Raw genomic sequence first — 27,226 nt, forward strand, 5'->3', positions numbered from 1 at the left:
TTGTTTAGAGATGCATCATATGCAGGTTTGGCATTCGTAGAGTCTTTGTCTCGGACAACGGGAGGCAATTCGACAACGACTCCTTCCGGGATTTTTGCTCACAGTTAGGAATAAAGAACCACTACTCCTCCCCCGCCCACCCTCAGGCTAATGGCCAGGTCGAAGTCACAAACCGATCCTTGCTCAAGATTATCAAGACTCGGCTCGAGGGGGCAAAGGGTATATGACCTGAAGAATTGCCAAGCATACTATGGGCATACAGGATGAAAACAAGGACACCCACAGGAGAGACACCGTTCCGACTAACGTATGGAAGCAAAACAGTCATCCTGGCCGAAGTTGGGCTCACGAGCTACAGGGTGCACAACCATGACAAGAACAAAAACGACGAGGCAATGCGACTACAGCTTGACCTATTGGACGAGATCAGGGCGGCGGCAGAACAAAGGCTTGCTAGGTACTAGGACCGCATGGCCAAACACTACAACTCTCGAGTCTGACACAGAGACTTCTAAGTTGGAGATCTCGTTCTTAGAAAGGTCATGGGTGCCGCTAGGGACCCTACCAAAAGGAAGCTCGGCCCCAATTGGGAAGGACCTTACCAAGTTACGTCGTGACAAAGGAAAGGCACTTACCACCTGGAGACGTTAGAAGGACAGAAGCTGCCACATCCATGGAACACCGAGCACTTACAAAAGTATTACCAGTAGAAGCGGCAACTTGAAGACCAACCTTTTTTATTTACATTTTAGCAAATCTTAGTCTTACTCCTCAGTTTTATCATTTACTTTAGTTTTTTGCAACAATACCTCTTTTTCATTTTAAGCCCAAAAGGCAGGATTTGGTTTTAGAACTACTTTTATTTACAAATGCATGGCAATAAGAGGAGTTTATTCAAAATTGCTGAAGTATCTATTTTAGAAATCTACAGTTTAAAGTTCACAAAAGTGGACGACTAAGTTCACAAAAGTGAACAACAAAAGTAAACGACTAAGTCCATAACGCATGGACTAAAAAGTTGACGGTTTCACCAAATAGATGAGACTATCATCATATGGACAAGGTTCTAAAATCAACGAGCCTACAAAGATGACAAGGTCATCAAGTCCATTACAGACTAAAGCTAAAAAGCTGACGGTCCCACCAAATAGATGAGATTATCATCATATGGACAAGGTTCTAAAACCAACGGGCCTACAAAGATGACAAGCTCATCAAGTCCATTACAGACTAAAGCTAAAAAGCTGACGGTCTCACCAAACGGATGAGGCCATTGTAGAACCAACAGGCTTACATTAAGTCCATATGATGACTGGAAATTAGAAAATTGACGGTCACATTAAAGTAAGTAAAATGATAAAAGTAGTGACAATTGACGGGCGAGGCTGTAAAGCCGACGGGCTACAAAAGCGACGAAACCATTACTTGGATAAAGCAACCAAGCTGACAGACCTTGAAAAATGACGAACAAGGTCGTAAACCCAAGGGGAAAGCCCGTGAAACTGACGAGACTATCCAACCCAAAAAGATAAGATGGACAGGCTCATAAGTCGCAGAAAGGCTATATCGACGGAGTCTCCAAACCAGTTCGAAAAACAGACGGGGTTCCAAAACAGACGGGAATGCTTACCAAGACTTCACCTGGCACAATCACTGATTAAAAAATATGAAAACGATGGGAATAACATGCCATGTAATAAATGCAACTGTATACAAACAAAGGCCCAAAAAAAAAAACCAAACGAGCACTTAAACGATTGTTTAAAAAGTAATTGAAATACACATTAAACGATTGTTTGCAAAATGATTGAAATACAAGGTTAAAATACAAATAAAAAAGAACTAAGGAGCAGGAGCGTCAGTAGGATTCGCGTCAGATCAAAAGTGGACGACTAAGTTCACAAAAGTGAACAACAAAAGTAAACGACTAAGTCCATAATGCATGGACTAAAAAGCTGATGGTCTCACCAAAGAGATGAGACTATCATCATATGGACAAGGTTCTAAAACCAACGAGCCTACAAAGATGACAAGCTCATCAAGTCCATTACAGACTAAAGCTAAAAAACTAATGGTCCCACCAAATAGATGAGACTATCATCATATGGACAAGGTTCTAAAACCAATGGGCCTACAAAGATGACAAGCTCATCAAGTCCATTACAGACTAAAGCTAAAAAGCTGACGGTCTCACCAAACGGATGAGGCCATTGTAGAACCAACGGGCTTACATTAAGTCCATAAGATGACTGAAAATTAGAAAATTGACGGTCACATTAAAGTAAGTAAAATGATAAAAGTAGTGACAATTGACGGGCGAGGGTGTAAAGCCAACGGGCTACAAAAGCAACGGAACCAATACTTGGATAAAGCAACCAAGCTGACAGACCTTGAAAAATGACAAACAAAGTCATAAACCCAAGGGGGAAGCCCGTGAAACTGACGAGACTATCCAACCCAAAAAGATAAGATGGACAGGCTCATAAGTCGCAGAAAGGCTATACCGACAGAGTCTCCAAACCAGTTCGAAAAACTAACGGGGTTCCCAAAACAGACGGGAATGCTTACCAGGACTTCGCCTGGCACAATCACTGATTAAAAAATATGAAAACGAAGGGAATAACATGCCATGTAATAAATGCAGCTGTATACAAACAAAGGCCCAAAAAAAAAAAAAAACCAAACGGGCATTTAAACGATTGTTTAAAAAGTAATTGAAATACACATTAAACGATTGTTTGCAAAATGATTGAAATAAAAGGTTAAAATACAAATAAAAAAGAACTAAGGAGCAGGAGCGTCAACAGGATTCCCGTTAGCTTGTTGATTTTCAACATCTACAATCATAGCCGGACTGTTGGAAGCAGGAGTAGGAGGGTTTGCAGCAGGCTGGGCTAGAACAACGACATCGTCAGCCTCCAGAGTAAGATTAGGCTCAGAGGAGCCATCATCTCCATCATCCATTGTAATTCCAAATAAGTCCAACTCTGGGAATGCCGACGCGACCTGCTTAAGGCAATCGTCAAACCCAGTGCCATAATACTCGACACAAGGGTCAATGTATGATTACGACGCTTTAAAATCTTGAACCGCATCAGTCCCAACTGTTTGCACCCTTTGGCCTAGATTCGTCACCTCCTTTTGGAGCTTTTCATTCTGACAGTTCGCCTCCGCCAGCTTCTCCCTGACTTCCTTTAGCTCTTGGTTTAGCATACGGACGACATCCTTGTACTGCCCCTATTCATTCATCAGATTTGTATTATGCTTCCGAACCCGGGTGAAGACTCCCTCCTTGGCAACGCAATGATCCTGAAGGGCCTTGACGCACACCAAGGCCTGAGAAGATAACACAGACGTCAGTCAGAGTTTATCAAAACAAAATAAAACCAATTCGACCAAAAGATAGCAAGCATACCCTGGTGAGATCAAAAAGGGCTGATGCTCCTAAATCATCTGTCCCCAACAAATCACAAGGCTCTATGTCCGTCAATTTTATGAAGGATCCAACCTCCCCGACAGTATAGTCCTTATGAGTCAAGAGGCAGCAGGGACCATCATTGACGGGACCTAAGGAAGTCGTTACGCCCTTGCCCGTACCATGGCTTGGCTTAAGAGGGGATTTTTCCTTTGGAGCACTATCCCCAGGAGTGACGGCGGCCTTCTTAGACAGACGACCGTCACTCCCGTCGGGCTTCCTCTTTGTAAGCTTAGCGACGGTCTTAGGGGTTGACGAGGTTTGCCCTTGCCCTTGCCCTTTTCTCCTCCTTCTGACGGGCTGCGGCATCCCTCACCCTTTGTTTAGCAGATTCCATCTCTACACCAAAAAAAAAAAAAAAAAATAGAACAACAGACGGAGAGTAGACTGACGGAGGTAATAAGAAATCTACTCACGTCGGCGAGAAAAGTCGTCCAACTTTCGGGCTTCAGCTGACGGTTCTGGACCCCCGCAGTATAAATGAATAGTGTCAAGGGTGATTAAATCCCTACACTTTCGTTCCTCCAAAGGGATTTCGAGAACCTAACGGATGAACTCCTCCTGTTCGTCAGTTATGTGGGGACAGGTATTAGCTGAAAAGAAAAGAAAAAGAGAAAGAATGTTAGCAGCGTCACTTCAAAACTAAAGAAACATGGTTGACGGGATTAACCTGAATCCTTGACAAAGGCCCAAGTGTTGTCAAAATAACCATGGGGCATCGTCGCCCATTCCTCCTGACGGCAAACCCAATCTATCCCCTTAACAAAGAAATATCTACTTTTCCAGTTCCTATTGGAATCTGGCATATCTAATACTAGCCTCAAACTTTTCTCCCGGGCATTAGAATGATATGTCCCCTTAGACGAGGCAATGTGATAGGGTCTGTAGCAGTAAAAGAATTCGTCAGGGTAAGCTGACAGTTTCCTTTGCTAAGGCGACCCCACAGGATTTCAGTACCTATAAAAGTTCTCCAAGCATTCGGGGTGATTTGAGTGACAGATAGGCCCAAAAAATCCGCTAGCTGACGGTGTATGGCCGTCAGCAACAATCTTAGACCCGCAGCAAATATGGAATCATACATGCCAACGTCAGCTGTTCTCCCTGAGTAACATCTCTCATTCTCTCTAGGGAGACGGATCAGGATATGGTCCGGAATTTGGTAGCGGGCGCGCAACTCCCTAAAAACCTTATTACTCATCATGGGAAAAAACTTATTGACGGCCCAATCCTCAGGAAGAATGAAAAGATGGTTATCCCCTGGACCCTCTAAGGTCCCTCCACTAGATTCCTCATCACCGTCACCATAATCCCCGTCAACATCAACATTGTCCCTGTCACTTTCATTCTCCCCTCTTTCCTCTTCTGCTTCATCCTTACCCCCCTCAGTATAACTCTCATCACCGTTAGGAGATTAGGCCGACGTTTCTTTCTCTGACGGAGCTGAGAAGTCCTTTGACTCATCACCAGAACCAAAGGTCTTGTTGTAGCCCGCTCCTTCGCAGACTGACGACTCCTCACACGATGCGTCACTTGACATCTGACTACCTACAAGTGACGGATCCAATCTAAGTACCTAAGCTGACATCCTCACTAAGGAATTATTCAGGCATAAGCAAAAATGAAAGAAAAGAGGGAATAGAACTTACTTGTAAGTTGACTTTCTTAGAAAAACGGCTTCAATGGCAACAATGGACAAGCTGATAAAAGTAAGGAACGATCTGACGGAAGTAAGGAACAAGCTAACGGAATTCAAGGCGACGGTCTCTCTCTTTCAAAGATCAGCAAAGAAGAAATAGAGGAAATGAGGAGGAGCCGCTTATATATATAGAGTGGAAGTGCGCGGAAGATGAAGCGACGCCCTTGTCAGAAGCAAAACCAATGAGAACTTGCAATTTGTCCAAAGCATTAAATGCGCGGCGGCTTGAGGAATTCCTCATAAATAATTTTCCCGCTCCCTTAAAGAATATAACAATGATCAGTCAACAAGAACGTTAACTCTATAACTCATCAGTATAAAAAGTGACGGAGATATGGAGTAGGGAGCAACTGATAAGGATAAAAGAGATTAATCTCAAAAAGACTAAACTGTCAGCCCTCATTTGATGACTGACCAGCAGGGCACACCCTAAGGCTGACGAGGTCATGAAGCTGACAGGATCATAAAACTGAAAGGATCCTGAAGCTGATGGGATTAAGACTGAAGGCATAGCATAAGCTGACGGCATTAGTCAAAGATTGCTTACCAATCACGTTTGCGTGTGTAAGGAAATAACTTGCCCTCCACGTTTTGAGAAACCTAAGAGGGATTCCTATATGGAAAGGATCCCGCAAAATACGCTCAAGAAGACTTCTACTCCAAGGAAAAGGGGTCAATCCCTACTACTATAAAAACCCAAGCACCCTCACAAACCACAGTATGTATAATTTACCCTCTCTAGCACTCTAGAGTTGTGAGAAGAATTCTGATTTGACCTTCGGATGGTATTTGACCGGCACCACACTGGTGCTCTCTATGAGGTCTTTTTTTTTTTTGCTGTGCAGGTGCTGTTTCGAATGCGCGAAGACCGTGTGGCTCACTGGTGATATTTTTCAGCATCATCAACAACAAAAATACATTAACATGATGCCAGGAGTAGGTTGTTTATAATACATTATGTGATTGCTAATGTTCGAATATACCACATATATATATATATATATATAGATATATATACAGCCTAAATTTGCATATATTCAAATCCTAGTTTGTGCAAAAATTAGGACAAGTTTCCTTGGTATTAGCTCAGCCAAGGATCTCCCTGTCTCATTATGTATTTCATCATATAGAAAAACACAAATAATATACAAATGATACAGTTTATTCCATCAATTTATATCATTCTTTCTTTCTTGTATTCTCTCAATATGGTATTAAAGCCACATTCTTGTAACCTTCTATAGGTTTTGTCCATCACCATGCAGCCTTGCACATCACTGTTCAATAGCATCATCCACAAACGAGCTTGCTCGACATCACTGATCTTTCTCTAGTCTTGAAATTGATTTCAAGAATCAGTTACATCTTCAAAAGGCAGCCGAAAGACTAAAACCAAAGTCGATTTCAAGCTCACATGTGCTTGCTCAACATCACACATTTTTGGCCATTGCTTATTAAAAAAAAAGAAAAAAAAAGAGACAACTTAATACCAACAATTGCTTATTTCTCTTGAACTCTAAAATTCAGAAAATCCAGATGTTATTGTTCCCTTTGAAGAATTAATCGAACCAAACCAATTAAGTCACTTTTTCCCAAAAAGCCATTATCACAATCAACTTCTTCAAAAACCCACTACCACTTTCAGAAATCATAGCCTCAGGCTAGAAAGCCATTGTTTCAAGGAAGTCAAATACATACAAATACCTGCTGTATTAGTAAAATTTACCGTACCTGCCATTAAATTGGTACTGGTACTCCTCTATAATGTTTATAAAAATAAAAAAAAAGTTGCACTGGTTTGTATAGGCTATATTTTGGGTTCGATATTAGTGTTTCAACTGGTACAATAAAAAAATGTTAAAATTTTTAATTTTTATATTAAAAAAACATGTTATTTAAGTTAATATATTGGTTAATGTACTTAGGTTAAAATTTGATGTTGATAAACATAAAAATTAATAAATTCATATATATATATATATATATATATGTTTATGTATCAACGGGTATTTAAATATTTCTCTGTTGAAGTAAAGAAATATTTTCTGTAGATTAGTATATAATAAAAGTTATAAAAGTTGTGTTGGTAATAAATTTATGTGAAATGATGTTAGTGGAAGTAGGGAAGAAGGTTGTGTTTTTAACACTACTTCAAAGTAACGTTAGAGAAAATTAATTACTTACTAGTCTAGTTCAGTTTATTTTGAATTCACTAGGATGGATTCTCAAGGCAAATATCATTTTTTTATATTTTGCTCTTTTGGATAGATATAAAATTTCCCACCTTATTTAATTGATCGAAAGCGACACTATCCCACCGACAAACAAAACTACAAAACCAATTCTATGGTGTATCTTGGCTACTCATATTAGGCCCAACGATGATTACTAACCAAAAATAATTATCCCACATGTTAGTAATAGGAGTCTACGTAAAAGTAACAAACAATCACTCATAATTCGTTACATCAAAGTTATACCAAAAGTTTGTGCCATAATAATTATAATCTTCAAAAAAAACTTTCACATGAAACAAATCTATTAATACAACTTTAATGTAATTAGATGTAAGTGGTGGAAAATAGCGTGTCCATGTCATATTGATACACAACCACTTGTTTTTTGTCTCATCAAAGTTGTGTTAGATTCCTTATTGCCAAATATCGTCATTAAAACTACTCTTATTAAAATGTAAATATCTTTGAATTATATGTAAAATTCAAACTCTCTCATGACAAACAAAACCACAAATTCTAGATTATAGAGTCTTGTCTCTCTTATGGTCCTTTAGTCTGGCCAGTCAAATTAGGTCCTCATGATAAACAAAACCACAAAATTCTGGAGTATGGAGTCTTGACTCTCTCATGGGCCTTTAGACTGACCAGTCAAATTAGGCCCAGCAAACCTAGGTGGCCTTATGTGCAATTCTTTTATATAATAAATACAATAAATTTCAGTGTTCATTCTAAAATGATTTTTTTTTTAATCAAGCTGAAAAATAAAATGTTTAAACAAAGTTCAAACACTAGATTTTTTATTTAACAACAAAAGAATTTTCAAATTTTGTACGAGTTGGGCATATTGTGTTGCGTATGCAGATTTGTGTTAGTAAGACTACATTCTAAAATTGATATTAGATAGATTGCAACTGCAACTTATCATTTTTCATAAGTTGTAAAAACAAAAAAACAAAAATTACTTGCTGTATAATCCCTATGCAAATCCAATAATTAATATATATATTTATAAGAACATATTTTTAATATTGATTTAACAGGATTTTTTTAATGCCATCCACATATTCTTTTAAAAAAAAATGTAATTTTTTCTTTTTTTGGTTTTTGGGTAGATTTAAAATTTCCCACCTTATTTTTATTTTTGATAACTTTCCCACCTTATTTAATTAATGAAAGGCCACACTATGCCGGTAGCGTGTGGAGTTTCACTCTTTTTTTTGCCTTTGCGCTACTCAAATTGGGTATAGTGATATCTGCTCGCTGAGAATTAGGTATAGTGATATATGCTCACCGAAAAAGTATTTTGTAAGACAATAATATTAAACTTCTTTCTCATAACAATTAATGTGAAATTTCACATGCCATAGAAAAGGTAGTCCAATGAGACCATCTTATAAGGTGGTCTAATGAGACCGTCTTATAAAACTGCTTTGCAAAATATTATTTTTAAATGGTTGTATTAAAATAGTAATATTTTTAATTTATTTGGAAAATTTAACATCTTTTCTAAAACTGTGTTTTTTTAGGGGGAAAAAAGAGTAATTTATTTGTATTGAAATTATGTTTTCAAGACACGATTATAATAATAAAAAAAAAAACTAATATCTTATTTTTGAAACATGGTTACAATATACTTCCAACATAGTTCAGTAACGGTGGTTGTTTATAATATTAATGTGATTTTCAATGTTAGTATAAACCTTATATTGTTATATTGCCTAAATTTGAACATGTTGATATTCTTGATTGAGCAAAATTTTTCCCTGGTTCAATTACAAAGTCTATATATTTAGGCCTACTTGTGTATTTCATTGTATAGAAAATACAAAGAATATAGAAATTACACAGTTTATTCCATTAATTTATTTCATTTTTTGTTCCTCTGGTTCTCTCAATATGGTATTAGAATTTAGAACCACATTCCTGTAACCTTCCATATGTTTTGTCCATCACTAGCATTCATGCTCATTGCCGTTCAATAGCATCATCCACGAACAAGTTTGTTCGCAAGGACGGATCGACCCAGTAGGGGGTACAAGGGGGCCCTAGCCCCCGTGGCCCAAAAACTTTTTTTACAGTGAGAAAGATACATAAAGAAAGAAGAAGGTGATAGGAGATTCAGAGGATGGGTTTGAAATGGTGAAATAGTAGTGTTAGGTGAGATAAGAAATGAATATAAAAGAAAGAGAGGAGCAGATAGCCATGTGGGTAGGAGTGAAATGTTGAGGTGAAAACTTCTTGGAAAGTACCTACTTTACAAATATTGCTTGCTTATTTAAAAAGATACCAAAATTTATATATTTAATATTTTACAACCAATAATGGTGAGTTGAAAACTTCTTGGAAAGTACCTACTTTACAAATATTGCTTGCTTATTTACAAAGATACCAAAATTTATATATGTAATATTTTACAACCAATCTATTTCATTTTATTAAGATTAAAAAAAAAAACTATATATATATATATATATATATATCATGTGCATTATCTCAGAATGGTGCATCGGTATATAACAGTATCGAAATATTTCGTTGCAATATAAAATTTGGAACTATCTTCGGAACAAAATTCCAAACCTTAGAATAAATTTATAATATATAGAGAGAGAAGTGTATGTAAAGAATATATAATATTGTTTGGTGTTTGAAACGGACTATTTGTTGGTAGTGAGGCAACAATAGGGAATAGTCAACAGATAGAGATGAAAAAAAAATAGTTTCTTTTGTCTTTGTTGGTAGATAATTGCATCTTAATATATTAAAAAATAATAATTTTGTGTATTTGTCTTGGTTGATAGTTTACATCAGTACCAAAGTATTTCGTTGCAATAGCAATTTCGAAATGATTTCGAAACGAAATTCAAAAAATAAGAATAAAGTTATAATATAGAGAGAGAAGAGTTTGTAAAGAATATATAATTTTTTTTTGGTGTTTGATACTTTGACTATTTGTTAGTAGTGAGGCAATAGTAAGAAATAGGAGACAGATAAAGATGCAAAAAAAAAAAAAAATAGTGTCTTTTGTTTTATTTGGTAAATGATTGCATCTTAATATATTAATAAATAATGATTTTGTGTATTTTTCTTAGTTGATTGTTCATTAATACTATATGGATACTTATTTGAAGTTTGTTTTTAATTTTTTTTTCTTATACTCTGCCCCCCTAATTTGAAATCCTAGGTTTATCCTTGCTTGTTTGACATCACAAATCTTCTCTTTTTTTGAAATTGTAGAAATTGATTCCAAGAATTAGTTCCTTATTCAAAAATAAACCAAAAGACTTGAGACCGGTTAGAAAGAGTTTATTAAGTTGAAACTAAAAATGTTTTGCTAAAAGTACTATAGAAAAAAGATAAAAACTAGCTGAACAGTACAACAGAACTCATGAATAGTACCAAAAAAATGTAATGAGACCCATGAATATATAGTATTAAAAAAAAAAAAAAAACTAAACACTCAAATAAGTTGAAATTTGTATCACATTCCAAACAGACTCTAAAGTCTTAAACCAAAGTGGAGTCCAAGCTCACACGTGCTTGCTTGACATCAAATATTTTCAGCCATTGCTTTAATTTTTTTTTTTTTTTTAATGACAAATTGATCTCTACCATTGTTCATTTTCTTGATCTCTAAAATACAAAGACTGTTGTTCGTTTAAAAAATAAATGATTAAATAAAACACGACCCAAACTAGACCAATTAGATAACCTTATACAATGCAAAACCAGATCAGGCAAATTTCCCATTAAGAGAGACAATTGGACCACTTCGGTTTTGCTCTTGTGAAAAAAAAGGCTTTGTGTAGGATTCTATATAGTAGAGAAAACATAAAAAAAAAAAAATAAGGATGGCTAGAAACACTAGGGCTGAAGGGTAAGCTTAACGTAACAGTGCCGCACAAGTTCCTCTATTGTTTTCTCTGTCTTTTTTCCTTATTCTCTATTTTAATTGTCTATTTAATGTTTAGTATCTTATTTTTGTGTTTTATTTTAATTATTATGAGAAATTAAATTTTTAATTAAAGTTGAGAATTGAAGCTTGTTAAAGATTATCAATTTATGAGATTTGATTTTTTCCACAGTATTTTTCTTTTATTTATAGGATTTTGAATATGAGTTTAATCATATTTTTCTCATGATTTAAGATGTATCTTAATTGATTAATTGCATTTTAAAATTGGATATTTCTTGTGATTTATTTGTTAACAAATACAATTGATTATTTGACATTATATTTAAGAAGCAAAGAAAAACATGCTTTAGATTTTAAAATATATATTTTAAGGATAATATTTTCTCATGATAATAAGATTGATTTCTAGATTATCACGCAGAAGTTTGAAAAAAATTAATGATTGTGAATATATGTTGATATGAACTAACGCTTTAAGGTGTCCAATCTTAGCCGTTATGTGACCAACATAGATGAGTGGCTATTGTTGGGGGAGGGTGTGAGCAGTGTTTAGTTGACAATGAGATGATGGATCTTGATCATTTAGTGGTTGATATAGGTCATGGGTAGCCAATCTATTGGCCAATGGATGGTCGATATTGATAACTAGGATTGTAGCTAGCAATTTAAGTATTAAAGGCCTATCCAATGACATCTCTAACTCCCAAACCAACGAATAGTAACAAAGCATTAAAACTATTGGGAATGTGGATTTCAAAACCTTAATTCATTTTTGTTGATTGTTTATACTTTAATAATCTCTTTGCTTAGTTTATTTGTCTGCTATATTAATTTAATTTTAAAATAAACCATTTTATTAAACTAGATTAGGATTTATTTAGTCAAGATTTAATCAATTTTCTACGCTCACACAAATGCCTGTGGGTTTGACCTCATTTTTGCTAAACTATACTTTGGTACGGTTTATGCATTTGTGAATACTTTCAATATTTAACAACACCAAGTAAGTATACCATTTTGTGCTAAGTGACTATCCTTTATTAAAAACTTTGATAAATTACAGAATTCCTCTATAATTCTGGGTAATTTCAAATTAAACCCTAAATTTTTTTTAAAGTTTAGTTAAAATCTGAATTTTTTTAATTGATTCCTTTCATGTGCGTAATGAGTTACTCTTAGCTTTTTTTGATATGTGGACAGTGGGAGAAGGGCCTAATAAGATTCAAACAATAGACACGGATACCACAAATGATGCCATTACCAAAAGGTTATAACTTGAGCCTCAAAATTACTCTTAACCAAGTAACAAAAATTTCCATAAGTTATGACAAAAACCTATTAATTTGAATACAAAAAATTCTTTCATGTGAAATTATTAGAACTCTAGTATTGATAAGTGAATTATTAAATTATATAATCAGTTATTTAATTACTATCACCAACAAATCATTTCATGAATGATATGTAAGGACAAAATTTAACAACAAATTTAGTTGTAGCTTTAGGCTTCAGCTTTCTCTAAGAAGTTGACATGTGTCATTATTTGCACATAATTCACTTAACCACACTTAGCTCAACTAATACTTATCATGTGCATTGCACACATTTCAGCTTCTTAGAGAAAGTTGAGGCCTAAGGCTGCAACTAAGTTTGTAACTTTTTCTGTTATCAAATTTCATGTCCAAATTATATCTTTTATAATAAGAGATTAAATTTTATAAGGATGTGGTGTAAAACCCAAGTTTTACACCATTCAATCTCAAAATGTCACATCTTTAAATCACATATTAAAAAATGGACACAATTACACCTAATCAATTTTAACAGTCATATGAAAATCTAACTAAGTTAGAAGTTTATTAAGATGTTATTAGATGTCGTAGGATGTATTGAGTTTTAAGTAAAATAATTGATGTGTCATTTTCTTACTGAATAGTATAACACGTGTTTTACACCTCATCCTTACTAAATTCAGTATCTGTTTGGCTAGCTTATTTTTTGCCAACTTATTTTATTATTCAGCTTATTTTACTACTATTCATAGGTCTCACTGTATTATTTTAACTAATATTTACCTTTATCTACAGTATTTTCAGCAAAAAAATTTCAACTTTAACAAAATAAGCTGATCTCAAACAGACTCTCAGACTCATATAATAAAGTAATATCCTAGATGTTGTAATTGCATCAAGTTAGCACTCTTTTATTATTATTATTATTATTATTATTATTATTATTAATTTTCTATTTTTTTCTCTTTAGGTCATATGAAGAACTTTACATACATTAATTAAAGAATTTAATTACTATAAGTGAAAACTCTATCTCTAACCTTTAAAAAAAGTTCAAAATTTTACTACCATGAGTTTATAAAAATTCAAAAGAAATTACACTATATTTTATATTATTTTAACATAATGCGATTCAATGTGAATATAATAAGTACTTATAATGGCTCACATTATAAGAAAGTGACAGCCATGCGGTAAATTATGAATATATTTACTTTAGGCGAAGGTTTAAAAAACTGAACCGGTAAAAAAACCAAAAAAGGAATTTCCCCCACTCTTTTTTAACCTTGCCCTATGAAATTTCCCCCACTTTTTTATGATAAGAAAGTGACGGCCATGCGGCAAAAAAGGTTGGAGCCCACGTGACAGCCATGCAAGACTCACACGGTTTAAAGCCCTTGAGATACTCACCTGTCGCAAGACAAACCTCGAAGAACTCCAAGGCCGTGTAGATGATGGGACGCGAAGAGGCCCTTCTTGGCTGCTGGAAGCAGCCTCAACTCCAAATCTCAGATCTGTCTCCGGTGCAACTGGGATCCCTCAAACAAGAATCAGTTACTTGCATTCCTTGGTGGATCAAGTGGTAGCAGCCCAAGCTTCAAGCTCTTTGTTCGGCATTTTGCGGACCAGCAGTGACTGAGTAAGTTGAGCAAAATATAACTAGTATTGGTTATTGATGGGTTTTAATTTCTCTGTTATTATTATTATTATTATTATTATTATTATTATTTTTCTCTCTGTTATTATGTTTTCCGTATACCTTTGCTGCTGTTGAATAAAAAATACTTTATTGTCCTTCATAAAAAGTAAAACAACAAGAATTATACCTACAAAACTCATTAATCCTCAAGGGCAACAGAGTATGCGTTCAAAAAATTTTGACAAAAAACTCAGATTACAATGAAACCAACCAGATCAACTGAATAAAGTTATTAATGGGTATTTTCCCCTCCAAAAAAAAAAAGTTATTGATGTGTATACTTTTCCAAAGAGTAAATCATTATACATTAACATTTAATCATAACCAAAATCAGAACCAAACACGGCCATGTCGCGAGCTATAACATTTACCATCTAATCAAATCCAAACCCAGGAAGCAAGCTAGAGGATTGCCCGTTCGGTAGCCAAGAAAGCAAATAAAAGAAAGCGCAGAAAATACAAAGAAAAGGAAGTGTCTGCTAATAAGGAAAGATCAATGGAGTGTCGGCATTTTGGTGGTGGGTCAATGGAGGAGTGGCGACGAAGTGGTGCAGTTATGCAGTGACGTCGCCGAAGTAGAAGAGCTTAGGGAATATGTAGGAGAGACAGAGAGAGAGAGATCGAGTAGATCTGTTGAATGGGGGAGAACGAGACTAGAGAGAGAGGGAGAGAGACGGCTGAGGTGAAGAAGACGAAGAAAGTAGGGCAAACCGAAGCACTGGTCGGTTCACTGTCGAGCGGGCCAGAACAATTATAAAATCAATAACGCTTTTTATTATCTTTTAATAAATAAATAAAAATGCGAAACTCTATTACTAAATTCTTAATAAATTAAAATACCACTGTAACTAAAATTAAATTATCATAAATTTCAAGAAAATTTAATAAGAATTTAATTATTTATTTTAAATTATTTTGTAATTTTTTTTTCATTTTTAATAAAATTTTGGTTTTATACTGTCCATTTGTCATCTAATTTAAATCAATAAATATATAGATATATATATATATATATATATTTTACAATCGATTTATAATTTAGTTTTAATTATATTACTAAATTGTTATTATTTTTAGTTTACATTTGATTCTTGATGAGGTCATTGATTGGGTCTTGTTTTAGGGACGAGCCAAGATTTGGAACTAGGGCGTGGCTTTGTTATTGGTTGCGTGCGGCTTTGGCCTTCGGCTTTGCTATTTAGCTGCTAGCGTTTTTTTTTTTTTTTTTTTTTTTTTTTTTTTTTTTTTTGAAGTGCCTTTAATGTGTACTGCTGGGCATAGTTGTCAGTATCGGATGATACACGATACATATCGTACGATACCTATCGTCTCGTATGTAAAAATTCTATATCATATCGGAGTATTGTAGGTGCTCATGAATCGTACAATATAGTATGCGTATCGTATCGTATCGTATCGGAAAATCGTACGTATCGTACGATACATAAACAAATGCTTTAAAATGAGATTTTTTGTTAAAATTTGTACTTTTATTTGAATCTAACAAGTTGTTATACTTATTTTTAACACAAAATTATTATTAGTTTACTTAATATAGCCTACTAAAATAATATATTCATAAGTTTTTTTCCCTTCTCTCCTACAATTGGACTACACAGTACGCACTTACCTTTTACTTTAATATTTAAATATTTATTTTATAATTTTTTTTATTTTTATTGTTATTGTTATAAGTCCAAGAAACTATAATGCCAAAAAAAAAAATTATAAAAAATTATTAAAAGAAAAAGAAAAAGAAGAGATAGTAAATGTTAATGACGAATAACGATGAAGAAAATTTTAATGAAGAAATAAATTTTCAAAATTATAAACATGATGATAGTGTTGACTTAGATGAGGTTAATTAGGCAATTTGATGAATATGATGAAAATAAATTATTATTTTTGGATCATTTGTAATATATTGCCGCTTTTGAATTTAAGTAATTTGAATGTGTATATTATGAACACATGCTAGTTTCATTTATTTAGTTAGCTTGTTAAATATTATTACATAAGTGATGAATAAATTAGTCATTAGTTGAATATATTCAAAATTTATAATAAATATACCCTTTATATATGTATATTTATAAATTTTATTAAGTATTTGTGTATTTTACGATACACGATAAAATACGATACACGATACAAAAAAATTAAAAATCGATTCGTGATACGATTCATGTTTTGACAACTATGCTGCTAGGTAATGCAAAATTATTTTGTTTCAGGGTTTGTTTGGATACTGCTTATTACTGAAAACTGAAAACACTGTAGTAAAATAATTTTTAAATGCGTAAATAGTGCTGTGAGACACAAATTTATATTGAAATTTGTGTTTGGATGACTTTTGTGGGTCTGTGAACAATGCCACGTCACCCACATTTTTTCAGCAAAACCCACAAAAGCAGTTGTTCAGTGAAATCCAAACACTCACTAAAATTTTTTAAACGATTGGGTTGTTTGTTTTAGATAAAATTGGTTAATTAGGCTTAATTTTTTTATATTATATTTTTGCTATTGGCCATTTTTGTTGATGGGCTAATTTTTTTGGGCTTGTATATTTGTTTTAAATTTTAAATCTATAAATATTTTATAGCCTTTAAAATGAGGAAAATATTACATTCATAAATGTTTTTATAAATTGCTGATGTGGTTAGGGATTATTGTTATCTAAAATAGTAATTTAAGTGGTGGATCTTCATTGTTATACTCACATCTCCTTTAATTTGAAATCAAACACTCATACTTCCCTTAAAAACTGTAAAGTATTTATACTCAACTGAATGTGGCAAAACGGACGGGCTAGTTGGGTTCGGGTCAAACGGATTGGGGTTGCAAATGAGTTTGGGTCAAAACATGCCATTTTAAGTGGGTTAAAAATGGGTTTGGTCAATTGGGTTGCATGTCAGGTTAGGTTGGGTGGGCCAACTCGTATTCTCCACATGAATTTTTTTATTTTTAAAAAAAAAAAGTATTAGCCACTTTTTTTTTAATTTTTTTATAGGAATGCATTTGCATTTGGTAAGTCATATAGAAAATTATTTAGAATGAAATGTATTATTTTGAATTCATCACCCATATCAAGAAAGATCACAACTCGACAATTTGATACTTGTTCAATAATTATAAAATTATACAAATCCAACATTGCTAATCAAAATAATATCACAAACACAAAGGAGTCTAGTCTATCCTTTCAAAATCTAATTAAAACAAACACATAAGTTTCACTACTACACAATATCAACATCCCAAAATATAAAACAGAATTACAAATTCCCAATTGGATAACTAAATTGACAAAAATAAAAACATATAAAAAATTAAAATCTTGAAAACTAATTTCATAATCTAATATCTTCAAAAAAATCTAATAGTTGTGTTTTATTTTTGATACATTGTGGTCAATGTGTTGTGAACTGAAAAATAAAAGATAGTGTAGTCAAGTTGTGATGATAAATCTCCTGAACTTGAGTGAGGAAATAGACATTTTTTGTTTAATTTCTTCTTTTCTTCTCATTAATGCATTCAACGTACATAGATAACCAAGGATGAGATAACCTCATCAACAAATCCTAAAACATAGGAACTAATCCTATCCTAAAACTAGGGCTGTCCACGGGTCGGTCCGAGTCGATTTTGGCCTCAACCCGGACTCGACCCTCACAGGTCGGGTGGAACAAAAACAAACCCGCAACCAACCACCGACCACCACGGGTTGAGTTGGTCGGGCTTAGGGGAGTCAACGGTCGGGCCGGTCAAGTCCAATGATGAGCGACAGCGAGCGGAGGAGAAGATCTATCTTTGTCGATCTAAGTTGAAGGATGACCAGATCTAACGAATTATCGCCGGATTTGAGTAGACCAGAGCCCAATCTAACCAAGAATAGTCGGATTTGTGTAAATCTAAGTTAGATCTAACCCAATACTGCTGGATTTGAGCAAATCTAAGCGAAGGAGGAGAGTAGATCTTAACTGGATTTGAGTGAATCTGAGCAAATAACATCGGATCTGAGCGAAGGAAGACCAGGGGTGGCTGGATCAAAGTTGAGGAACATCGGATCTAAGTGAAGGAAGACCAAGGATGGCTGGATCGAAGCTGAGGAACACAAGAATGTCACCGGATCTCAAAGGATCTTGCTTGGATTTGGTCCAAAATTTGTAATATTTCGCCAGAGAGGATGATTGTTTCGGTTAGGGTCGGGTGTCACAGGTTTTGAAACATAAAACCAGCAACTGACCCACATGGGGTCAAGTTAGAGAGTTCGGACCTGCGTCTGACTACTGGAGATGTCGGATCGGGTGGTGGCGGGTCGGGCTTAGGCGGGTTGGGCGAGTGGCCGAGTGGGTTGGACAGCCCTACATAAAACATAGGAATTTATTTGAATACAAATGAATAAAAATACTAATCTATCTTATTCTATCACTAAATTGAATTCAAATAATTTATCTAGTACTTGGGTCATAACATAACACAATGGCAACCCTAGGAATTTTTTCCAAGGTGGTCATTATGAAACTTAAATTATACAAAATCTAACAAAAAAAGAACTTCATATATTTTCCACCAAAAAACACAAAACTACATAAAGTCTTACAATTTCCTTCTACGAATTTTTTTATTTCGAAATCATTGCAGCTAGCTACATTTCTTTCAAAATTTTAGTTAAAATAAAAATTTTCATGGACTTTTTCTTTTTATTTGTAAGGACCTAATACATTATTAAAGGGAATAAAGTTTAAGAAAAAAGTTTTGATATAAACTTAGTTTTAGCCAAATGTTACAACTCTCACTAAATAAATTAACATGGTTACGTATTTTGATCAAAATCTAATCGTTGAATTGCATTTTTTTATGTTCTTAAAACACATGTCAAATTTCATATCAATCGGATGTAATTTACTATTTGATCCATAATCTTATTTTTTATGTATAATTTTAGACTACAAGAACTCAAAATTCAAACAATTGATTGATGGCACTTTGATCTTCTTGAAAATTTTCAAGTATGAAAGATATAAGAAAAAAAATGTAATCCAAAGGTGGATTTGTCAAAATTCATATCCAATAAAATATATATATATATAGATATATAAATATATATTGAGTGAAGTTGAAGCTTTAGTCTACAACCAATTTTGTTGTAAAACTATGTCCAAAGTCTAATTATGTTGGGTCCAAAAAAATTTAGAGTCATCACAAATTTTTTTAAGGAAAAAAAATAATAAAATTTTTAAAATTTATATATAATATAATAATTATTTTTTTCAGGGTCAAGATGGTCTTGTGTCCACCTTGGACCCAATTTGGATCCACTCCTGACTGTGGTTAACACTCTTTTTCAATTTGAGAATATGCATCAAAATTTACATGTTTATTTATTTAAATATAGTCTCTTTTTTAGATATCATGTTACAAAAAAAAAAAAAAAAAAAATGTTTTAAAAAACGGGTCAAGTCACAAGTCAACTCATTTTTTATTCGGGTAAAAAAATTTAGGGTTGGGCCAGGTCAACAAATTCCAGCTCATTTTGCCTTGTCTACTTTCTATATCCTTCCAATTTTGATAATTTTGAGCATGACTAAAATTCTTTACAATTATGATAACAAAATCTTTTATATTCAGAATCAAGGTTCACTAATGATATAGACTTTTTCTTTTGCATTAGTTTTGTTTTTCGCTAGTTAGTAACTTAATCTTAGTATTTAACCATACTACTTAGTATTTAACTTAGTGTTAGATAGTAAGTAGCGTAGACGTGTGTTTGTAGATGCTTTTGCCTATTGTTTGTTTTTTTTTTTTTTAGTTGATTTTATCTTTAATAAATGGGGACATGACTACTGCCACAGGTGGCTACTAAATTGGTAGATAGTGCCAATGCTTTTATGTCTATGCACATAGCTCCTTGATGTGTAATCTAAATATTTTTTAAGGAAAAAAGAAAAGTTAAACAATGGGTTGGGTTGGTCCAATTCTTATTTAGGTTAAAAAAAAATATTGGATTCAAGTCTAGTCAAAAAAATTCAAGTTTGAGTTGAATTAGCAAATTTCAGCCTGTTTTGCCATGTCCATCTTAAATGATTAAAAAAATACTTTAAAAAATCTTAAATTTCATGTTTAGCCTCATTTTGAACTGTTTTCCACACCCCCTCTTGTAGGAATTGGAATTTTTTAAACCCTTTAATTTTTTATGATTTTTTAAATCATCTATTAGCTATTTAGGGGAGGACCGGGAGGTAAATATAAATTGTTTGTGCTTTAGGGGGTGAATGTTCTATTCTAAACTAGAAGAGAGTTAGAGAGGTCAAGGTAATAACAAATTGACCCTTGTGAGAAGTGGAAAGTGAATGAAAACACAGGTAAGCAGCGTCATAAACTAGTGTCGTCATAAAAAGAGTTTTTGCGTTCTAGGAAGTTCTATTCTTTCGCTGAAAATAAATTAATAAATAAAGAATTGCATCGATCGGAGATATTGAGAGAGAGCATAACTTTTAGAGAGAAATAAGCTCAATTCTTTTACTAAAAATAAATAATTCCATCGATCGAGAGAGAGAGCAGAACTTTAGAGAGAGATATACTGTGCCCCTTGGCATCCTCGTAGCTTGTAAGTTTCCTTCCCATCTTGTAACTGTGGTATTTAATATTTATCGGGTTTTTTTTTTTGGTTCGAGTGTGGTGGTGTTTGTTTTTTTTTTTTTTTTTTTTTCCTCTCTCTTTTCGGTTTCGATATGAGTGTTCCTCTTTTGAATTAAGATTTATATCTCCATTGGAATCCACTGCTGGTAACCCACCGATTGCAGACCACTACTTTTCCGTTTGAAAGCTATTAGGGCAGTGCACCTTGACATAAGTATTTCATCTTATTGATTATCTATTTTACTTTTTTATTTATCAAAAAATAGTTTATTAACAGAACGAGAGGCTGGAATCTACTCGATTACTACGCACTCTAAAGTGCTCCACTGTTAAAGAATTTGGGTTAGCCTTAAATGCCTGTCATTTGTGTTTTGATGGGTCATAAGTGAGACGAAGGCATGAGTGGGTGTAAGTGCAACAAAGGAAATTTTTCTTGGTCTCTAGCAAGACTCTTTTCTTAAGGGTATGTGTGCAAGCATAGAATTGTCTTTCATTTGTGTTTTTTATTTGTGTGATGGTGGTTCTTTAAGTGAGTTGAATACATGAGTGGAGTGAAGACCGAGAATTTTATTTTATTGTCCCTAGCAAGACTCTTTTCTTTAGAGTAAGGGTCTGTTTGGATAGAACTTATTTTGCTGAAACTGAAAACTGAAAACTGAAAATACTGTAACAAAATAATTTTTAAATGTGTGAATAGTACTGTAGGACCCATTTTTAATGAAAAAGTTAATAAAAATTGAAGTTTGTGGGACTCGTGAACAGTGCACAAATGCACTGTTCACAGGAGACTGGTCAACTGTTGCGGCTGAAAAAAAAAAAAAAAAAAAAAAAAAAAAGTGAAAACACAAACGCAGCACTTAAGTGCTATCCAAACGAGCACTAAGTCTCTAACTATTGTGTTTCCTTTTTATTTGTGTTATGGTGGGGCTAAAGTGACGTGAATTGATAAGTGGATGTGAAAACTTGTGAATTTTTCTTTGTTCCTTGCAAGATTCTTTTCTCAGGAGTAAGTCTCGAAGCACATAATTGTCTTTCATTTGTGTTAAAGTGGGGTTTAAGTGAGGTGAACAAGATTCAAAAGTGTTAATGATGAGCTCCTTTGTATCTGCAAGAACTGCCACTATACTCTAGTGGGGCTGCTGGTTTGAGTTAATTAGAGGCTCAATAACATTCCAAACTTCCCCTTCCTTCCCCTTCCATTATGATCTTCTTGTAGTCTTCTTGGGATGCTCTCCTAATTGCACATAAAGCTGCCTTTTCTTCTCCCAGAATAGGACTTCCTGTATCAATTTGTTCTGCTCAAGCCATTAATAAGACTCCTTTATCATCTTTGCATACCACAACTATAGATGTTTTTTCATCTCTAATAGCTGCATCAAAATTTAGCTTAACCCAACATTCTGGTGGGGCTTTTCTTAAGTTGATTTCCCTAGTTTCTTTAGAGTACGTTCGTAACCCACATAATTGCCTTTATTTTGTGTAATGGTGGGATCTAAGTGAGGTGTATTTGTGAGTGGGTATGAATTTTCTTCTACCTAGCAAGGCTCTTTTCATCTTGCTGTTGTCCATTGGCTTTGTCTCCATTTGCATGCTATTAGAGTAAGTGTTTGTTTGGAATGCACTTATAAACCAACTTATTGCTTACTTTTCTTATTATTTATAGGTTTCATATGAGTCACTTATTTATTTTATTTAACTTTTACTTTTAATTTATAGTACTTTTAACAAAAAACTAAATAAATTATTCCCAAACGGACAATAAGTGTTGTCTGAAATGTCTTTCATGCCGTTGATTTTTTTTTTTTCTTGAGCAATTAGTTTATTAACACAACGAAGGTAGGAAGCTTATCCATCTTTGAGCTCCTCAATGACCACAGGTCTAGGGAGGGAGGAGATGGAGATGCTTACTACTTAATTAGTAATTAAATTCAGAAGCCCATTTTGGCAAAGTGTGGCCTACACTATTATATGATAAAGTGAAGACACCATTAATAAATTGTAGTTATATTTTATGTATCATGTGATCACTTGTTGCTTGCAACAAATTGTTACTTTCACTTTTTTCCTTTTATTATTTATTATAATAGTTTATATATGCATTCTAGTTTGACTGCTTTATATATTATATCTATGTATCATTGAGAAAATGAGAAAACTAAATATCTTAATATTTAAAAGAAATATTATAGAAGTAATTTTTTATTCATTTATAGATTCGTTTTTTAGGTTAAATTATATTTGATTCTAATATTCTTTTCTTTTCTTTTTTAAGGAAAAAGAAAAATGGTTAGAAAAAAAGATCGATTTTGGAGCTATGTTGAAGAACTAGATGGCCGTTTCAAATGTAACTTTTGTCGGCGTGATTTTGCTGGGGGTGCTTATAGGATTAAATATCACTTGGCTGGTGTAAAAGGTCATGCTATAGATATTTGTACAAGTGTGCCTGAAGATGTTAAAAAAGAAGCTTATCTAGCAATTGGAGGGATTAACAAAAAACTTAATAGTGCATCAAGTTCAAGCAATGCTAAAGAGAGTAAAACCACTTTGTGTTCAATATCGAAAGATTTGTGCCAAGCTACCAATTCAAAGATGTGCGGTAAAAAAGATAAGAGTGTAGTGGACAAATTGCTTGCACAACTTATTATGGTAAATAACATATCATTTGATGTTGTTCAAACAACATCCTTTATTCGCTTTGTGCAAGGCGTTGCTGATTATGGTCCTGAATATAAGTTACCTTCTAATTTGACTCTCCAAAGGAAGTTAATACCAAATTTGATGGTCAAAGTTGAAGAGTATATTAGGAGAATTAAGAATTCTTGGTCAGTAACCGGTTGTACTCTTATGTCAAGCATATGGAGTGATGTGGATCAAAGAGCATTTATCAATGTTAGTGCATATTCTCCTAGTGGAGCAATATTTTTGAATTCATTTGAAGTTTCAAGGGCTAAAATAACAACACTATATATTAAAGACATTATCTCTTCAATAATTGATGATATTGGGTCTGATAAAGTTGTTCAATTGATCATTGATTATACTACAAATTTTGAGTCCATTGGAGACATGCTTATTGGCAAGTACCCTCGGTTGTACATAACCCGATGTGCTGCTTATGGCATTCAAATGCTTTTGAAGGATATATGCGAAGAAGTTGATTGGGTGAAGAAGATAGTTAGAGATGCAAAATCAATTGTTTCATACATGTATAAGGATAGTATCGTTTTGTCACTCATGGCAGAGTACACAAACCATAAGGAATTGAAACATCCTTGTACAAGTAGGTTTTCCTCTGGTTTCTTGATGCTTCAATCTATTTTGAATGTTCAAGATGAATTGCAGTTACTTGTTGCATCTTCTAAGTGGAAAAAATTGAATCATAACGAAAGGGGAACTAGTCAAATGGTTGCTAGTATTATCCAAAGTATAGAATTTTGGAGTCAAGGGAAAGAGGCGTTACTTGTTTTGGAACCTTTGGTTCGAGTTCTTCAATTGGTCGATAGTGATTGGTCAACAGCAGGATACTTATATGAAGCAATGGAAATGGAAAAAGAAGCAATTAAGCAACAATGTGCCAGCAATCAAGACAAATATATGCAGATATGGGAGTTGGTTAATCGTAGGTGTATTGAGAATATAATACACCCAATTCATGCTGCTGCGACATTTCTAAATCCATCTTACATGTGTAGTGAGAAATTTGTAGAGAGCAGTGAGATAAAAGATGGTATAAGTTTCATTTTGGAGAATTTGGTGGGTATTGAAGAAAGGGAAGATTTCATGAAACAAGTGCAACTTTATCGTAATAAAGTACCAAGCTTGTTTACAATTACAGCGAAGACAATGTTGAAAACATCTCATCCTAGTAAGTTTAATAGCTTTAATATATTTTATAAGCGATGAGTTCAAGTTATACATGGTGTAACTCTCGTAAAGTTATACCTTTTTTTTCTCTATCCTCATTTATTGCTCTCCACTTGATTAAAGAACACACCGTCATTTTCTCAATAACCAGCAAACCATACTCATCTAATAAAGAGCACCCCACCATGGCTAAATCTCCCATTTCCATTTCATCAAGAAGCAAATAAAAGGTTCACCAGAAATTTCTAAATTTTTGTCCAGATTTGCTGCTTCAATGCAATCTAATCAAATATATAAATAAATAAATATATATATATATATATATATTTGTGCTCATATATTGCACTCAATGTAATTGTGTAGTTTTATTTAAATATGTAAATACTTTTTGTTTATATGTCTCTGTTCAAATGCTGATATTGTAGCATATAATTTAAATAAATAAATAAATAAATAAAATAAAAGTTGATACTTTGTTTAGTTTTAGTGTATGATAGGCTCAGATTTGAAGTTATGGTTTTGGTTTTGGTTTTTTTTTTTTTTTTTTTTGGCGCCGGGGGGGGGGGGGGAAGGAGTGATTGAAAGTTAATTGACTTTTGTTTTTGGTAGATTTTGTGAAATTAGAGAAAAGGACTTTTTTTCTAATTTTTTTTTAGGTTGTGTGGAAGAAAATATTATCATTATGATAATGATGAGTGCATTGCCTTGTGTGATAAAAATAGAGTTAGATTCAAGTAGTTGCAATGGTATCAAACCAAGTTCTGTTAAACCCCGATCCCTCCATATATCAGTGCATTTGATGCAACTATAGAGTCAATAAAGAGTTCCCATATTAATGAAGAATGCAAGTATGCATTTTTAGTAGAACAAAATTGATTCGAAGCCCATGTAATAAACCCTTTTGAACTTGAAGTTCAAAATATGTCTTACGATCTTGTGATATTGGAATTATTCAATTATCATTGAATATTTAATTGCTGTACGTCTATATGGATAAAAGTTTCTGTTGTAAGGTGTACGGAGCAATTGCTCCTTTTCTGAAATGGGAGGTTTGGTATGGTGGGGTGCTTTTTAGTAGATGAGTATGGTTTGCAGGCTATTAAAAATGGCGGTAATCCATTGGAAAGCAATAAATTAGGAGAGAGAGAGAGAGAGTTTTAATTGGGTAATAAGGTGGAAAGCAATGATATGTAATTATATTCTTTTAACTATTAGATCTCTTAGAAATTTATGGTGTAAAAAATGTGTAACTTTACAAGAGTTATACCAAATGTAACTTGAACCCATCTCATTTTAATATTTTAATTACATTATTTTTTTATTATAAATTTTATGATTATATAAATTGTAATTTTATTTGTAGGAATATGGTGGGATTTCTGTGGAGACCGTCTTCCTGTCTTACAAAAGTATGCCATTCGAATTTTGAGTCAACCTTGTAGTTCTTCCTTGTGTAAGCATAATTGGAATGCATACGAGGTAACACAAACAAAGACAAATATGTTGACATCTGAGATGTTGGATAATTTGGTGTATTTAAGAATGAACTCAATGATGATGGAGAAATTTGACACAGGTGAATCTCGAAATTTGGAGCCAATTTATCTTGACAAACTTAATGAGCTTCATGAATATGTTGATGATGAACATTTTTGGGATGATGATACATTCAGTGGAGTAGTTGAAAAGGTTATTGATGACTAATTGCTTAGGATCAATTATTTGAGCCAGTTTATTTGACTAAAACTTAATAAATGGTATTAAATTTGTTAATCATAGTTATTGTAGTAAATTTTCTCTACTGGTGTAGATTATTTCAAATTGAATTGTTATGACTTTCTTATTTGATTGTACTACAATGATCATTGTATTTATCTAAAATCAAATATGAAAATTTTCTATGCATATTAAATTTTACTGTGTTATGCCCGTATACTATTTCTGAATTGTTGTGCGGAATTCTTGAAACATACTTTTCTTAGAAGAGGCCAAATTATACCTGTCCTATATTGAGTTTAACTTGTGCTCCTTATATTCTGCTAGCTATTAATTATTGTACGAAAAATGTCATAAAAATATCTCTCTAGATCCAGTTCAATCTGGTTGTTTATTTCTACTAGAAGTATTTTGCAAAACTTTCCATACTAGTTTCTTGTGTGTAAGGAAAGGAAGATTATGTGGCTGTTACTGTGTTGTCATTGGGGGACTATTATTAAACTACTGAAAATATTGGTTCTGATTTGGGTTCCAAGGAGCTAACTAAGCTTCTTGTCTCATTAGCCAAGAGTCAAGTTGAATGACATGATGCAAGTAAGTTATGGGTATGTGAGGGTCTGGTTAGTGAAGATGAGTTTGGCTATGAGATTTTATGGCCTATGGTGGAGACTTAAAACCTAACGAAGGAA

The 27,226-nt window shown here is 33.5% G+C and overlaps 1 protein-coding gene across 1 annotated transcript; it reads left to right on the forward strand.

The window, feature by feature from the left end:
• Positions 1 to 23,240: 23,240 nt before the first annotated feature.
• On the forward strand, positions 23,241 to 26,525 carry LOC115965175. Its single transcript, XM_031084361.1, has 2 exons — positions 23,241 to 24,822; positions 26,185 to 26,525. The coding sequence occupies exons 1-2, from the start codon at positions 23,241 to 23,243 to the stop codon at positions 26,523 to 26,525; spliced, it is 1,923 nt and encodes a 640-aa protein (XP_030940221.1).
• The last annotated feature ends 701 nt before the right edge of the window (positions 26,526 to 27,226 follow it).

The sequence above is a fragment of the Quercus lobata genome, chromosome 10 (genome assembly GCF_001633185.2).
Source record: "Quercus lobata isolate SW786 chromosome 10, ValleyOak3.0 Primary Assembly, whole genome shotgun sequence".
Lineage (NCBI taxonomy): Eukaryota > Viridiplantae > Streptophyta > Magnoliopsida > Fagales > Fagaceae > Quercus > Quercus lobata.